The 16,461-nt window shown below is 38.9% G+C and overlaps 1 protein-coding gene across 2 annotated transcripts; it reads right to left on the bottom strand.

Moving 5' to 3' along the window:
• Nucleotides 1-579: 579 nt before the first annotated feature.
• LOC145112980 (telomere repeat-binding protein 5-like) lies at nt 580-5,571 on the bottom strand. Of its 2 annotated transcripts, XM_079049090.1 has the most exons (10): nt 5,042-5,571; nt 3,942-4,100; nt 3,112-3,859; nt 2,814-3,023; nt 2,503-2,565; nt 2,338-2,417; nt 2,014-2,252; nt 1,613-1,942; nt 1,455-1,518; nt 580-1,273 (listed from the first exon to the last, which is right to left on the bottom strand). In XM_079049090.1, exons 2-10 carry the CDS (start codon nt 4,020-4,022, stop codon nt 1,097-1,099), a joined length of 1,992 nt encoding a protein of 663 aa, XP_078905216.1. In that variant the 5' UTR covers nt 4,023-4,100; nt 5,042-5,571; the 3' UTR covers nt 580-1,096. The 2 variants fall into 2 exon arrangements, with proteins under 2 accessions (XP_078905216.1, XP_078905217.1); XM_079049091.1 differs by lacking the exon at nt 5,042-5,571 and having other exon boundaries at nt 4,006-4,100.
• Between the last annotated feature and the right edge of the window lie 10,890 nt (nt 5,572-16,461).

Raw genomic sequence — 16,461 nt, forward strand, 5'->3', positions numbered from 1 at the left:
CAGTCGGATATATAAGACATTTTCACGTCGTAGGCCCTCTTTGGCCACGTCGTGGAAATGTCAGGACCAAAACCATCATAAAGCTGGACTCCACCACATCGTGGTCATCTTTTGGTCGTGTTGTGGTAACTGGCAGATCTCACATTTCTTCATTAAGGGCTTAATCCTTACACAGATTCCGTAACTCAGTGCTAAGAAAGAGGGCTTGGAAGAAGAAAATAAAAGTTTAAACTTGTGGTGATTGGTGATGGGGCTGATTGTAATTAGTGATAATGGTGATGTTAATTGGTGTTGGTGATAGGGCCGATGGTGACAATAATGGTTGGTAGATTCATAGTGGATAGGTGATGTGACGGTTTATTTTTTTTACATTAATGGTCATTGTGTTATAAAGAACTTTCTATAAAATAGAAAAAACAAAAAGTAACAAATTTCATCATTTAACATTCATTTAAAAGAATGATTATAGATGGTAAGTGTCTCATGTACCACCGATACAACAATTAGAAAACCACAAGGACCCGTCATATCAAAAATCCAATAGTATAACTAATAGTATGAATTTTTGCAAACCACATGAACCAAAATACGAAAGAATATCAATAATTTTCACCTACTCATAATTTGAAGAAAAAAAATCCTTAAGATGCAAAACATGCACATATGCATCAAAACATAAATTTGTCATCTTATTCAACAACATAACAAAATAAACCTACTATTACTTCCGGAAAATACACAAGAAAAAACTAAAATAAACATAAAATGCCCTTTACAAGAAAGGACATTTTCATAAAGAATCTAACTAACCAAGCTCTTATTCGGTCGACCCATTTACAAGCGTCGCGCCAACCCTCTCCACGCATGCATGAGAGCTTCTTAACAAAAAAAAAAACAAAAAAAAAACTACACCCGACATTTACCATTCTTCCTCCCTATTTTTTGTTACCTTTTTACATGAAAGATTTAATAACAAGAGATAGTTACTGATATCAAGGGAGGCCGAACGGAAAAAAAAAAAAAAAAAAAAAAAAAATCTGCATCTTTTACTTTTTTTTTTAAAGTATGATAATTAAGATGTAAATGTGATTTTTATTCAAAGAAGTCGACAAGTTTCCGATTGTGGTGTTTGCTTGAACTGTTGTTTGGCTTGGTGATGTGACCAATACGCGTGCGCAGCCAACACCCTGTCCAGAAGCTCCTGAGGCACCGGCTCGCCTCTTCTTTGCTGTGGCGATATTCTCGCCGTGTGCACCAGCGTCTTCCACTTGTCCTGCGTAACGTAACGTTACACAGATGTCACAAATATTATATAACAGAACAAGTTGTACTGTAATATTAATGTTGTAATATTAATATTGTAATATTAATATTGTATCTGACATGACATTACATGCAATAATGTGTGCCTAATATAGTAATAGGACAAAAGAAACATGTCACGATGTACCTACCTTCAAATCAACATACGTGCGGTGCTTTGCATTATCAAAGGCCCGTAACTTCACGTCACGCCATCTAAAGAAAAATAATAAAAAAAGGTTAAATTTTACACGAAATCAAATCTTTTTTTATGGTTTGCATTTATTACAATAAAAACTAAAAAATAAACCTTCCGGTTCCGAGTTTTTCAACGGCTTGAACCAACGCTTCCACCTCAGAAACCGAAAACGGTCGACGGATTCTCCGTTGTGCCACCTCAGACCGCTTAGATTTCCTCATGGGGACCACCGCTAGTGCCCGTGGGTTCATAGCCGGGACACTGACCAAAGCCCGCGAATCTGAACCCGAACCCGAACCACTTTTGTTATCAAAAGACATGTTGGGAGGTGATGGTGCCGAGTCATGGTCACTTTCAATCAAGTTTCCAAAATTTGTCACCGGAGGATTCTCCTCCGGTTGAATCACCATCTGATTAGCCACATTTGGACCGGGTGTATACCTAACAAAAACGTACAACTCGTAAAGCAAGATGTACAACTTTTGAATAATTAGTTAATTTAAGTCCCGTACCTTATCAACGGCTTAGGGGTAATGGGATTTGGTGCAAAAGATTGATCTCCTCCTGGGCTTAGAGATGATGGAACTTGCAAATGGTTAGGCTCCAATGTAAACCCTAATGCATCTAGCTTATTGTGTATGCCAGTTTGTACCAAAGTTTTGTCATCATCTCGAATCTTTTTCCCTTGAAGCATCACACCCACGTGTAGCTCACCGCTAAGTATCGAAGTCATCGCCTCCATAACGGTCCTCTGTAGAAAGTCAATGTAGGTCAACCATGAGTACAATAAACAATTTATTGTAACATAAGTTTGGTATGTATAATAATATATGTACCTTTAGGTAACCAACGGTTGCGGTTTTTGGTAACTCAAAGAAAAGCTCGGGAACACGAAAAGATTTGATCTTGAGCTTCACTGAGTAAAAGCAAAAACATCTTTGATATAAGAACCTCGTTCGATGAGTAGATATCGATAACTCAATCGAAACGCGCTCAATTACCATGGGAATCCCGTGTCTGAAAAGCTGGATTTTGCTTCGATACAAGTCCCGATGTCTTCGTACCTATTATTACACATTCAACACTCACAAGTTACAAAAAACTAAATGACCAAATTTCTGCAAAAAGAAAAAAGTTATTCTTCCAACAACCCCTGGACCACATAGTAGATCAGTAGGAGCACCATGTGATGTGATGTGAGGTGTAAATCAGGTATACACTCCTCAATCCACATTGGAACCGAAACTCTCACACTGTTGTTGTCCTCAAGGCACATATAACCAAGTTCTTTTTAATAAAACAAGGAACAAACCTCCTGTGGATTTGACACCAAAACCCGAACCATTTTCAATCGAGTCTTTTCGAGGAGGACTCGATTGATCCTCGCTATTAACTACATCATCCGAGTTTGAGAAGTATTCAAATTCATAAAGTCGTCTCTTTTTAAACGGATAATCCTTCAACGATCGTAGTCGTTTATAGCAACTTTTCCTATTACGGAAACCACCTTTCATTTCCTCGTCTGAAAAAACAACAAATTCACAACATTTCTAATTATAGAAAAACCACACAAACGAAATCCACAATAGTTAAAATCACAAATCACTCACCAACATCACAATGAACTTCATCGTTCAGTTCGGGACCCGATTTCCAATATTTTGATGCCAACAATCGCCTAATTCTTCGATCCCCAATACGCGGTGGTGGCTTAAAGGATTTATTAGGAACCCGAGTCACCCGGGAAGAGTTTTCGTCATCATCTCTAACAACTAAATTTACATTATCTTGACACAAAGGTAAATGATCATGACCATGAACATGACCTCGATTATTATTATTATTGTTGTTTTTGTTATCTATAATATGAACTACATGAGGTTTTGGTGCCTCGTTTGTTATGGGTTTACTATTCTTATCGTCTACTTTACAACTAAACGGGAGTTTGACTTTGTCAACGGAAAGAACGGGAACCGGAACCGGAACCGGAACCGGAATTGGAATCTTTTCGGAGCAATCGGAAACGGTAATACCTGAAGAAGGTCCGGAATAGGATTCGGGTTGTGGGTCCATTATAGGAGCTTGTGAGATTATTTCAGACACAAAGAAGCTTCTGCTGTTGCAGCTTCCTTGATCACAAATATTATTATTATTATTATTAACATTCGAAGGGTACTCATCTTCTATTTGTTTTTCTGTCTTAACGGTTTCAGCTTCCTCTCCACCACCACCACGGCTACCGCCGCCCTCCTGCAGTAACTTTCCGGCTACTGTCGCCAGTAGATCGAATGCACACATTTGCTTGTTGTTGTTATTAGTGTTATTTTCCTCGGTTTTCTTCCATGATGGAACCCTTCGCTGAAAAGATTCAGAAATTAAAAAAAGAAAAAGAAATAAAAGTTCAAAAGATTTAAAAGGGTAAATTGAAAGAGGCGTTTACAGTGGCTGATCTGGCAGCCCGGGGAGTTGGCGGCACCTGATAGCCGTTAAATCCATATTCTAACCTCTTCTGCAACACCATATTTTAGTGATCATATCAAGAAGCTACTTAAAAGCCATACGCGATTGTTGTTTTTTAATCTTTGAAGATAATAAACGCCTGAAAGTTGAGAGAAATATGTTACAGGTAGATCATAGGAGATATGAAGAACACCAAAGAAAAAGTATGAAATGGTTAAAATTGACATGCTTTAATTCAGAGAATCTGATAATCTATGATATATGTAATGGTCCTAACTTTGATCTACTCCAAATTAGGAAACTTTTTCATGATCTTGGATACAAAAAAGGTAACGATTTATAATGGCCCATGTATAGATTTAAAGATTCTTGAAACCGAAAAGGTAACAATAACCTATTCTAATGAATGAATTCAAGATCCCTGAGATCAGATGAAAAGAATGATCGAAAGCACTTTTTTAACATATTAAAAAAGGATTCAAATATTTACAATCAATCATATATGCATTAACAACTACATAAGTGAACGGATCAAATTAGTAAAACTAAAACACACCAATATTTTTGTAAGAATAACATTTCACATCCATAAAAGCTCTAAAACCCCACAATATTTCTCAATTCGTGAAATTAAAAATCTAAGAGGAGTGTTGAATATAGAAACTGAAGTTGAAAATTGGAGAAACGAAAAGGGCATAAGGAAATTCAAAACCCTTACAAAACCCTGAAGAAGATAGAAGCATAGAGACATTTATACGAACACATAAACGACACTTACAATTGCATAAAAATCGTCTTAAACTCAAAATAATAATTAAAAAAAAAAAAAAAAAAAAAAAGGGAATAATAAAAAAAATCAATCAATCGAGAAACAAACACCATGATCAGTAAAGAAGAAGAATTTATCGATCGCGTCGTATAACCAGAAATTACTAAGGAAAATAAACAAATTCTACACATCACACGTCAGATCGCACCAACCAGAATAAAAAATCGAGAATAATAAGAACACATTCACCGATTAAGATTGAGTTTAAGTCAAGAAATTCATCAAAGTTTAAGTTCTGTTTCAATAAACACCTTTAATACCCCCGGGATTTTGCCAAGAATTCACCAAACATTTTCTTCAGATTCCGGACAACAAATTCTGGAAGATCGGAAAATTCCCGGAGAATTCAAACCGTAAAACCCAAATTCACAAACTTTTCATCGATCAAACAGAACCCATTAGAAAAAAAGGAAGAATTTTTCCTCTTCCCTTTTCTTGATCAGTCTTCTCATCGCCACATAACGTTGTTTGAAACGCAATCTCTTCTTCCAAATTGAATCTCTTCTTTCAATTTCGCGCTCTCTCTCTACAAATCCTTGAAATATAACGATCGAAAGAACATGAACATGAACCAGAACAAAAACAAAAACAAAAACCCTCTGAAAACCACCCAACGATGGCCTTAAACCCCCCAGCTGTTTATACTCATTGACCCTTGTTACCGAATGGATCGGTAAAAGGCTCCAAGTGGTTACCGGCGAGAGCAGGTTACACACACACACACCCTATAAGACCGGTTCTACGCAACAAGGTAACCCACACAACCCTCCGACATACTGCCAGATGGTGCCACGTGGAGAGAAACAGAGAATCCTATGGTTGTGAGAGCATTAGTGAGATCGAGAAAAACGTTGGGTCACGAAGTGAGCAAGGGTGGTTTTGTAATTTACTGTCGCGGTTATTTTCACTTTCAGACATCCATTTGAATTGAACTTTCTATTTTTAGACAAAAGCCTTACCACAATCCACTCTATGCCCAATTTTATTACCAAAAAAAGAAACTAATGTTGACCCATTTTGCTTAAATTTATGACCATATTATTCTATGGACATCATATTTTCAACTTTATTTTTAATAAAATTAAAAAAAAAAATCCAGAGCTTTTAAGTTTTGTCATGTGTATGTGTGATATCCGTTTTTACTTTTTCAAGTTAATTATTGTGATTGTTTGAAAGTTTGAAATGTATTATTATGAGTAAAAATTAATATATATTCATGTTGAGAAATAAAAATTACACCATATTTTATTTTATTTCTTATAGTGCATTAATTACGTGCCAAATAAAACATTGCATTTTTGGGGAAGATTAGTAGAGTTTTTTTTTTTAATTATGAAACTTATCCTAGTTATACTTAGTATATATATATATTTGGTTATAACCCGTAGAAACCACGGTTGATATGTTTAAAATTATTATATAGATAAAAATAATATTAAATATAAAAAAATCAACATATTATCGATTGTAAGTAATTCTGAAATAATTTGTTAAGTAAAATAAACATAATACTTTACCATATATTACGAAATTTTTATTAGGATATGCTTTTATATTTTTAATATTGAACTGAATTTGATTTGTTACAAAAATAATAATAATAGAAATCATAGAAAAATATCACGTGTCAAATAGGCATGGTAAAAAATAGACATGTAACATTTTTATGTTTCATATATTAGGTATCAATCTATTTAGCTATCAAAAAATGTGGTCGTCAATAACACAAATTTATATTATTGGCAGATTTGAGTGGATTCGGGGTCTAGGCCACTGCTCGATTTTAGCTCGTTAGTGTATTTTCTTTTGATTTTTTTTTCTTATTTTGCATTAAGGTGCAACCATTATAAAAGATAAGTGCAACTACTAGTTTATAGTTCCATAAAAATAACATGATGCAACAAATATTAGCTGAAAACTAAAAAAAATAGCCCAATTTGGTGTTCTAAACAAATAATTGTCCAAACTCACAAAGCTCAAATTGATTAGGACTTGTGAGTTCATTAAACCGCTCGACTATTTGAAAAATAAATAAAGAAGAAGATGATGATGATGAAATCGTTGTTGGTTGTTGTTGAACGACGTTCGGGGAAAAAATCAAATGTGAAGCTTAAATCGATTCTAACCAAGCTCTAAGCCATCGACATTTCATATTTTTTCTTCCAAAAATTTTGATTTTGAGCTTGAACTTCCAAGAAAATCATTTTTTAGAGGATCTCTTCAAACCCTACAATGAAACAAGTAAGTATAGTGTAACACCCCGTTTATTAAATAAATAAATAGACAAATTCATGACTAATAGTACCCAAAAATCAATAATAATATAGCAAGGTGTTGGTCTCGAGGGTTAATTGTTACAATTTTAGAAGATGGGGGTTAAAAGTGTAAATTTCAGAGTGGTTTGCAAATATTTATGAAGGCAGGGACTGCTTGGTAAATTATGGGGACTTAATTTGAAGATATTTTTGGAGGTTGGGGGCTGAATGGTAAATATTGGATTAAAGTTGAAAATATTTTATGGGGCCAAGGGCTAAAGTGTAAGTTTTGGAGTTAAATTGAAAATGGGGAGGGACTAATAATGGATAAATGAGTTAAAGTTTGTATGGATACGGGACTTAACCCAGTACCCTCCCCCACGTCGCATCCTAAAACCCTAAACCTAAGAGACCATCTTCACCAGCCGCCATGCGTGAGTTCAGCCGCCACCACCGTTCTTGGAAGCTTTCTCAGCGTCGCCTGCAAGCAAGTCCGACCGCCGTCGTTGTGATGTCGTTGAAGGTCGCCAACGTGACGTCTGCTTCCGGAAGCGTCGTGAACAGCCGGAAAACCGCCGAGAACCGGAGAAACTCATTACGTTCGTCGGTGTGGGCCGTAAGCCACCAGAAACGCTCGGTAAATCCCCCGCAACCCAACTTCTTCTTCTTCTTCTTCTTCTTCTCTCTCTCTCTCTCTCGTTGTTTTCAGTGGTTACGACGTCGAAGACGTCATTACCGTCGTCGGTGGTCATAGGGCTACTTTTTTGTCTTTCCGGCGACGACTGCCGCCTAGGCGGTGGCTGTGTGGGTGCATGTTCGAGTTTCTACTTTGTTGTCGGTGTTTGTGTCGCTGTTGCATTTCGATTATGTGGAATGTTCTTTTTGGCCGAAAATTCACCGCCACCACCATGAGGTGGTGGCTGCCACCGCTTCACCACCACCAGCCGTCGTGAGGTGGTGGTTGTGTGTGTTTTGAATGGTGTTCTGTGTGTGTTTAGCAGATCGGGAGTTGGTTAAGCATTTTTGGCGGAAGGATGGAAGGGAAAAACCACCACCACCACCGTGAGGTGGTGGCTGCCGCCGTGAGCCGCCACCGACCACCACCGCCCGAGGTGGCAGTGGGTGGTGTCCGGCCTAGCGGAACCCTAATGGACCTAAAAGCTTAATGTTGGACATGGTTGGCTCGTGTTTGGGTTAGAAACCCTAATTAGGGTTTAGAAAACCCTAATTTTGAGTTTGTTGGTTTGGACCTATCGGGACCCACGTTATGGGCCATTGGAATTGAAATTTGAATTATGCCCGATTACACTGTATGATTGACCTGGTAGATTGATGACTTAATGAATTAAGTCCTTAATGGGTTAAGTGTTTCTAATTAACCCTAATCGTCATTTCATGTGAAAACCCGAATTGTGTTGGGTTTAGAGTTGGCCCTTTCTGTCACAACTAGGAATTTTGATGCTTTGTAAAACCCTTAACAAGGATAACATTGTAACTAAAACTTGAAAACATGTATGGTGCTTATTCAATTACCACAAAATTCCATCAAATACTCTATACAAACATTCAAATAGTCAACAAAAGGTTAGAAACCCTAAAAAAAATCCCGGTTCAAGTCCATTTTGGACTAGGATTTCCTTATTGGGCCTAATGGACCAATAAACATCCAATTTGACTATTTTGGACTAAGAACTCTTAAATGGGCCCTAATTGGACCCACTTCCATAAAACTTAACCTTTTTGGGCCTTATAAGCCTAAAATGGGCTAGTTTATCTAAATGGGCCTTATTGGGCCATAACAAATCTAATTAGCCCTAATGGGCCATAAAACTCATTCCTTGATGTATATTGGGCCGTGAACCACTCTAAAAGGCCCAATGGGCCGATAACCATCCAATTGGACCCATATTATGGACTCAAGCATTAAAGGCCCAACTTCTTTCTCTTCTCTCTCCCTCTCGGCCCAAATAATATATAAAAAAAAAGAGAAAAGAAGTATTATTGGGGAATTAATTAGGAAGTGCCACCTCCATATTACCTTTCATATTCCCATGCATGGACCAACATACAACCATGCACCATCATTTCACTTCTCTCTCTCCCCGCTCTTCTTATCTTCGGCCGAGTGGAGACACACACACACACACACATAATTCATTCCAACTCTTTAAAATAAACTCTCTCAAGAATACCTTCATTCCCCCATCAAAATTTCGAGATCTAGGGCATTTCAAGAGGGTTCTTCCATAAGAAATCATCATTCTTGGTAAGTTTGTGCTTAGATCCATGATCTAGTTTCTTTGTTTTATCAAAAATTCTCTTCTCAACTCATGCAAACTCATGATCATCCTAGAAACATCCATAAGTTCGAGATCAACCCAAGAAAGCTTGCTAGGGTCGAAAATAACATCAAACTCTTCCATTCTTTCTTCAAAACCGAAAACAACAAGCAAAGGTGAGTTCATACCCCTATATTTTCGGTTTTCACAAGTTTTATGGGGGAGAATACAAGTAAAATGTGTAGATCTATGTGTATGTTATGTGTGATTTCATGTGTTTATGTGGTAAATATGTGCCAAAAAGGAAAGAAATCTCTCGATCTATAGCTCAAGGAAGAAAATATACGTGATCATCCATAAGTTCGAGATCAACCCAAGAAAGCTTGCTAGGGTCGAAAATAACATCAAACTCTTCCATTCTTTCTTCAAAACCGAAAACAACAAGCAAAGGTGAGTTCATACCCCTCTATTTTCGGTTTTCACAAGTTTTATGGGGGAGAATACAAGTAAAATGTGTAGATCTATGTGTATGTTATGTGTGATTTCATGTGTTTATGTGGTAAATATGTGCCAAAAAGGAAAGAAATCTCGAGATCTATAGCTCAAGGAAGAAAATATACGTGATCTAAGATGTACTACATTAAACAAGTCAAGAAAAATTATCATCTAAGGTTAAAAATAAACATGTTAAAACATAAAACTCATTTTTGGGCATATTCTTGTCAAATAAACAAAAGTTGGGGTAAAAGTTGTCATTCACGGTTTTATAAGGACCCAAAGGGTCAAAACAGTTAAACTAGAAGTTCTTATGAATATTATGCTCTTCAAAGGACTAGAAATGTAAAATATAGTCTATTGGGCCAAACTTTGGGCTTTTCGGCCCATAGGCCCAAACTTGCGAAAAAATGGGTTTTAAGGGACTGAAATGGTAAATTTATCAAAACAGTGGGTAAAAAGGTAAATAAATCTATTTCAGGGGTTAAAATGACCCTTTTTGCCAAAAAGGATCAAAAATGCAAAGTTCTTGGATTTTGGGTCAAATTTGTAAAAGTTGCGAAAAGTTTGGACTATAAATGAAAATCTTTTTACTAAAAGGGCTGAAACTGCCAAAAAGTAAACTTTGGGCTGAAAACATTATTTAAATAAGTCTATGGGCCAAAATGTCAAGAAAAATAGTTTAAGGACCTAAAATGTCATTTTTTTATAAAAATGGACTAAAATTGTCATTTTTACTAAAGAAGGGCTGAATAGGTCAAACCAATATTTTGAGTCAATTATTTTATTATTAAGATATTTGGGTCAAAAAAAATACCAAATTATAACTTATGAATTTAGAATGAAAAATATACATATATTTTCAAATATCGTTATAAACAATCGACAAGCCTTTGCAATTTAACAATTGAACAATCAGACCTTCCGACAATTATACCATACCTAAAACAAGTAAATATTTAAATTGTTGGGCTTGAAAGATTCTAATCATGTTTATTGGGCCTTCGTGACCCATCGACATGACTTTTGGGCCTAATAATAATAACACATGTCTATTGGGCCTCCTGTGACCCAATACATGTTTAAGGGACCCTCAATGGCTTCTATGTGTTATTGGGCCTCAGTGGCCCATTAGCATTGCTAGTAAGGTCCAATTATATCAAATGTGAAATGGGCCAACGCGTCCTTCGTATAACCAACAGCCTTAAATAACACACGTAATTAGCAGGACTTTGTAATCCTCTTCTCCTCGTTTGTTATGCTTACCTTTAATTCAAGTAAACAAATACAGGTCGTTAATCAATGGTAAACAATTTCGTTTGGATTAAGTGAGTAATAACGGGCGACACCTCTAAGTGTCGTTCGTAGTCTGTAGTTATAATCAAAGTCTCCTGGAGGGAGAGCGAAAGTTTGTGTATAGATCTATACGGGGGTGACTCCCCCACACCTCAGCTGTTCGCTATAGTTAGACTCGGCCAGTCTAGGGTGACAAAATCTTAAGATCAATTCCGGCGTCCGCTAGAATGCCAAGACAGACGAACTAGTCATTATCATGCATGGTTATAACGACTCACATAAATAAATGAATCCAATACTATCCGAGTAATCAAGGAAAATCATAATCGTTCGTTGTGACGGTATAACAATTTGAAACAATTATATTATATTATCGGAAAACATCGGGTTTTTCGAGGAAATCAACACCCTTCACTTGTATTTTCAATAACTATAATGCAAAACTTCTCATTTATACACGTTTTGAAATCATTCATGCACAAACTTATGGATCTTCACACTTTGGTATAAACAATTGTCTTATTAGAAAATATTGGATTTTCTGGGTTTTATAAACTACACAAAACATTTTTATAACAACCCTACTTATGAACTCACCAACATTCCATATGTTGACGTTTTCAAAATAACTTGTATTCTCAGGTAATAGGTAAGCTGAAGAGTAATACCAAGTATGTTAGGATGTTATGTTTTGAAAACTCTCAAACAATTTATGCTATGGATATGTAATATTTAGACAATGTACTTGATGTGAACAATGTCAGTTGTAATGTATTAATGCATGGTGAAGTTTATGTTGTGTTTCATGTATAATCATTGTGATGATATTCAATTTGAGTCACGCGAGCCCTCGGACGTTTCCGCCGTCTGGTTCGGGGGTGTGACAGGTTAGTATCAAAGCTCTGTTTATAGTGAACGGGCATATCTAACCACACATTGATATGCAACTATAAACCAAAGAGGGACAAAAACAACTTTGAACAAAACAAATAAAACACAACGATAAAACACCTCTACTTGTACGATATAGGAAAAAGATCATAATACCAAATCAAATAAGATAATATTGACATCTCGGTTAAGTCGGGATTGTTCCTAGTTGTATTAAGGGGTGAATGTAGCCTGATCAACTACATTTTCTCCGAAGTACAACTATCACATGCCCCGGGGAAACCTCAATGGTCGGTAAACCTAAAAACATATCCCTTTGTTACCAAGAAGAGAACATCAACTCAATTTACATAATAATTAAAACATCTTAGGAGTAATAATAGTTTATTCATATACCTCCTCTCAGTCACCATGGAAGGAGAGCACCAGGGCATTAAGTTTCATCAGGTCTTTGTGGCCCACGGGATGATCGAGGACGAACCCGAGGGAGATCAAGGGGGAGCACACGGCGTTGGGACCGACGAGTACACGGAAACAGACTACGAGTTTGATGGGACCGATGACGACATGGAGGAAGAACAAGACCCAGACGAGGATTCCGTCACACCACCTATCAGCGAGACGCAGCAGAACCACCCTGCCCCACCAGGGAATCCCGCGAGAGAGAATCGTTCTCCGGAAGCTGAGATTGCTGCTCTGCGGCAACAGCTGGTCGCCATGGAAGCTCGAGCGGTGCAGGCCGTACAGGAAAGAGATGAAGTCATTGGAGAAATGACTGAGATGGCCCAGTTGTTGGCACAACACTTTGGTATATGACATCGCTGCAGCCGTCGGGCGCTCCTTAGAGTGTTAGGACCAGCCTTACCCTACCAGTACTATGATATATGCTATGTACCATCGACTATATGTTTAAGTGATTACACTACTCATAGAGTCGTTACGCTGCCGAACTTGCACCACTTATGTATGCTCTTTCGAGCAAATTTTCATGTATCAAAGTACGGATATTATTAATGGAAAAATATATGTGTTCTATTGAGATGTTGTTATCTGTAATGTGTTATGTATCCATGATTGTATGTTAACATGTGAAATTACTTAAGTACATGCAATACACCTAGTTTATAGGACCACAAACTCACAAAAATCATAGGCACTCAACATCTTTCCGTTCAATGACAGAAAGATGCCTCAACGACCAACCCGTGGAAACCCTGAGCCAACCCCACCAGAAATCAACTCAGCTGCATTTCAAGCAGCTGTATCTGCTGCAGTCACGACAGCCATGGCGCAGATCCACCAAGGGAACAATGGTGGAGGCAATGGACAAGGGGATGGAAGTTCGAACAACGGAATAAATCAAGGACCTACCAAGACATGCTCTTACAAGGACTTCACCAACGCCAAGCCACGAACCTTTAATGGCACGGGTGGAATGATAACCCTAAAGAGATGGATTGAGAAGGTGGAATTGGTATTTGAGATATGTGAATGCCCCGAGGAGATGAAAGTGAAGTTTGCTGCATGCACATTCGTTGACCAAGCTCTCACCTGGTGGAATGGACATGTAGAGGCCATGACTCTCCCCGTAGCCAACGCCATGCCGTGGGCGGAGTTGAAAGAAATGCTGATGGCCGAGTACTGCCCGCGAGGCGAAATTCAGTAAATGGAGCAAGAGTTATGGAATCTCACCGTCCGCAACTCCGACATTGATGCATACATATCAAGGTTTAGCGAACTGTCACTGTTGTGCCCTGGCATGATTACTTCAGAGGGAAAGAAAATCGAACGATTCATCTGGGGATTAACCTCCCCAATTCAAGGAAATGTGATAGCTGCAAATCCCGAAACCTTCGACAGTGCCAAGAGGTTGGCCAAGAAAATGTACGACCACAACAACAAGAAGGGCGAGAAGCCATGGGAAACTGAAGGCAAGAAGGAGAGTGACAACAAGAAAGGAAGGAATAGCAAGAGAAAGGGGCGACAAGGCTCAGAGACGTCAAAGAAGCAACAAACAGTGACAGTCAATGCTGCAACCACCCAAGTACCCTCCACACCACATGCTCCAGTCTCAGCTACTCCAAGTGCCCCTAGGCAGTATTCCGGGAATCTCCCAAAGTGCAACAAGTACAGTCTCCATCATAATGGCGAATGCAGGGAGATGCATTGTACCAGTTGCAATCGAAAGGGTCACACGGAAAAATATTGCAAGACCTATCATCCCCAGAACCAGCAGCAAGGAAACAACAACAACAACAACAACCGCAATAACAACAAAAACAACACCAACAACAGCGGCAATAATGCGGGACTAAGCCACACCTGCTATGGATGTGGAAAGACTGGGCATTTCCGTCGAAACTGCCCCAACATCAACAACCCTGGGAATGGAGGAGCAGGAAGAGTGCTGACCATGGGTCAAGGATAAGCGGTTCAGGATCCCGCTGTTGTCACCGGTACGTTTCTCCTAAACCACACTTATGCATGCATCCTATTCGATACCGGGGCAGAACGAAACTTTGTAAGTAATAGATTCAAACACTTGTAAAAACAACAACCCCAGAAGCTTAATGAAACCTTTACGGTGGAAATGGCTAATGGGAAAACAGAATCCACTGGGGAAATCTACATCGGATGTACCCTGACCTTGAACCATCACGTCTTTCAAATAAACTTAATGCCTGTATCCATTAGGAGTTTTGATGTGATTATCGGCATGGACTGGTTAAGCCCCCACCATGCTGAAATTATGTGTCACGAGAAGGTCGTTCGCCTTCACCTCCCAAATCACGAAACCCTAATTATATACGGAGACAAACCCAGCACGAACCTTTGTCTTATCTCATGCATTAAGGCACAGAAGTATCTACGAAAGAAGGACTTGACGTTTCTGGCTCATATAGTGGATAAGTCCAAAGAAGAGGTCAATATTCGAAACATCCCAGTGGCTTGCGATTTCCCGGATGTCTTTCCTGACGATCTTCCGGGGATACCCCCAGAAAGACAAGTCGAGTTCTGAATTGACCTCGTGCCAGGAGCTACACCTATCGCCAAATCGCCCTACAGATTGGCTCCTGCGGAAATGCAAGAGCTGTCCAGCCAACTCAGCGAACTTTTGGACAAAAGATTCATCCGACCCAGTTTCTCACCTTGGGGAGCTCCGGTTCTCTTTGTTAAGAAGAAAGACGGTTCCTTTAGGATGTGTATTGACTACAGAGAACTAAATAAGCTCACTATCAAAAATCACTATCCACTTCCGCGAATCGACGATCTTTTTGACCAACCTCAAGGAGCAAGTTACTTCTCTAAGATAGATCTGCGATCCGGATACCACCAACTCAAGGTCCGGGACGAGGATATCCCCAAAACCGCTTTCCGAACTCGTTATGGACATTATGAATTTTTCGTAATGCCCTTTGGTCTAAGGAATGCCCCTGCCGCATTCATGGATCTAATGAATCTTATCTGTCGACCATTCCTCGACAACTTTGTCATCGTTTTCATCGACGATATTCTAGTCTATTCTCGAAGCGCAGAGGAGCATGGCCGACATCTCCGGCAAATCTTAGAAACCCTAAGAACCGAAAAACTATACGCAAAACTCTCTAAGTGTGAGTTCTGGCTCCGTAGTGTGAACTTTTTAGGTCATGTTGTTAGTCAAGAAGGGATACATGTGGATCCTTCTAAGGTCAAAGCCATCGAAGGATGGGCGATCCCAACGACACTCACAGAAATTCGTCAATTTTTAGGTCTCGCAGGCTATTACAGGAGGTTCATTCAGAACTTCTCCAAAACAGCCAAGCCACTTACCTTGCTTACGCAAAAGGGTGTACCCTTTGAATGGACGGATAAGCAAGAAGCTGGATTCCGAACTCTGAAGCAAGCACTCTGCAGTGCACCGGTATTATCACTACGAGAGGGAACAGAGGACTTCGTAGTTTACTGTGATGCATCGAATCAGGGTTTAGGTTGTGTACTCATGCAGCGTGGGAAGGTGATAGCTTATGCGTCCCGACAACTAAAGACACATGAGGTGAATTATACAACCCATGATCTTGAATTGGGAGCTGTGGTCTTCGCCTTGAAGATTTAGAGGCACTACCTTTATGGTACCAAGTGCACCATTTTCACTGACCACAAGAGTCTCCAACATATTTTAAATCAAAAGGAGCTAAACATGAGGCAACGAATATGGGTTGAACTACTGAACGATTATGAGTGCGAAATCAAGTACCACCCAGGAAAGGCTAACGTGGTAGCTGATGCCTTGAGTCGAAAAGAATACTCGAATCGTCGTTTGAAGACTCTCTCCATAACCATTCAATCCCAACTAACCTCGCAAATCAGAGCAGCCCAGTTCGATGCCATGAAGGCAGAAAACAAAACAAGCGAAGCGTTACGTGGAATGGAAAAGAATTTCGAAGTGAAGGAGGACGGAGCATATTATTTCATGAA

Source organism: Lactuca virosa, chromosome 5, assembly GCF_052849685.1.
Source record: "Lactuca virosa cultivar CGN04683 chromosome 5, Lactuca_virosa_CGN04683_v6, whole genome shotgun sequence".
NCBI lineage: Eukaryota > Viridiplantae > Streptophyta > Magnoliopsida > Asterales > Asteraceae > Lactuca > Lactuca virosa.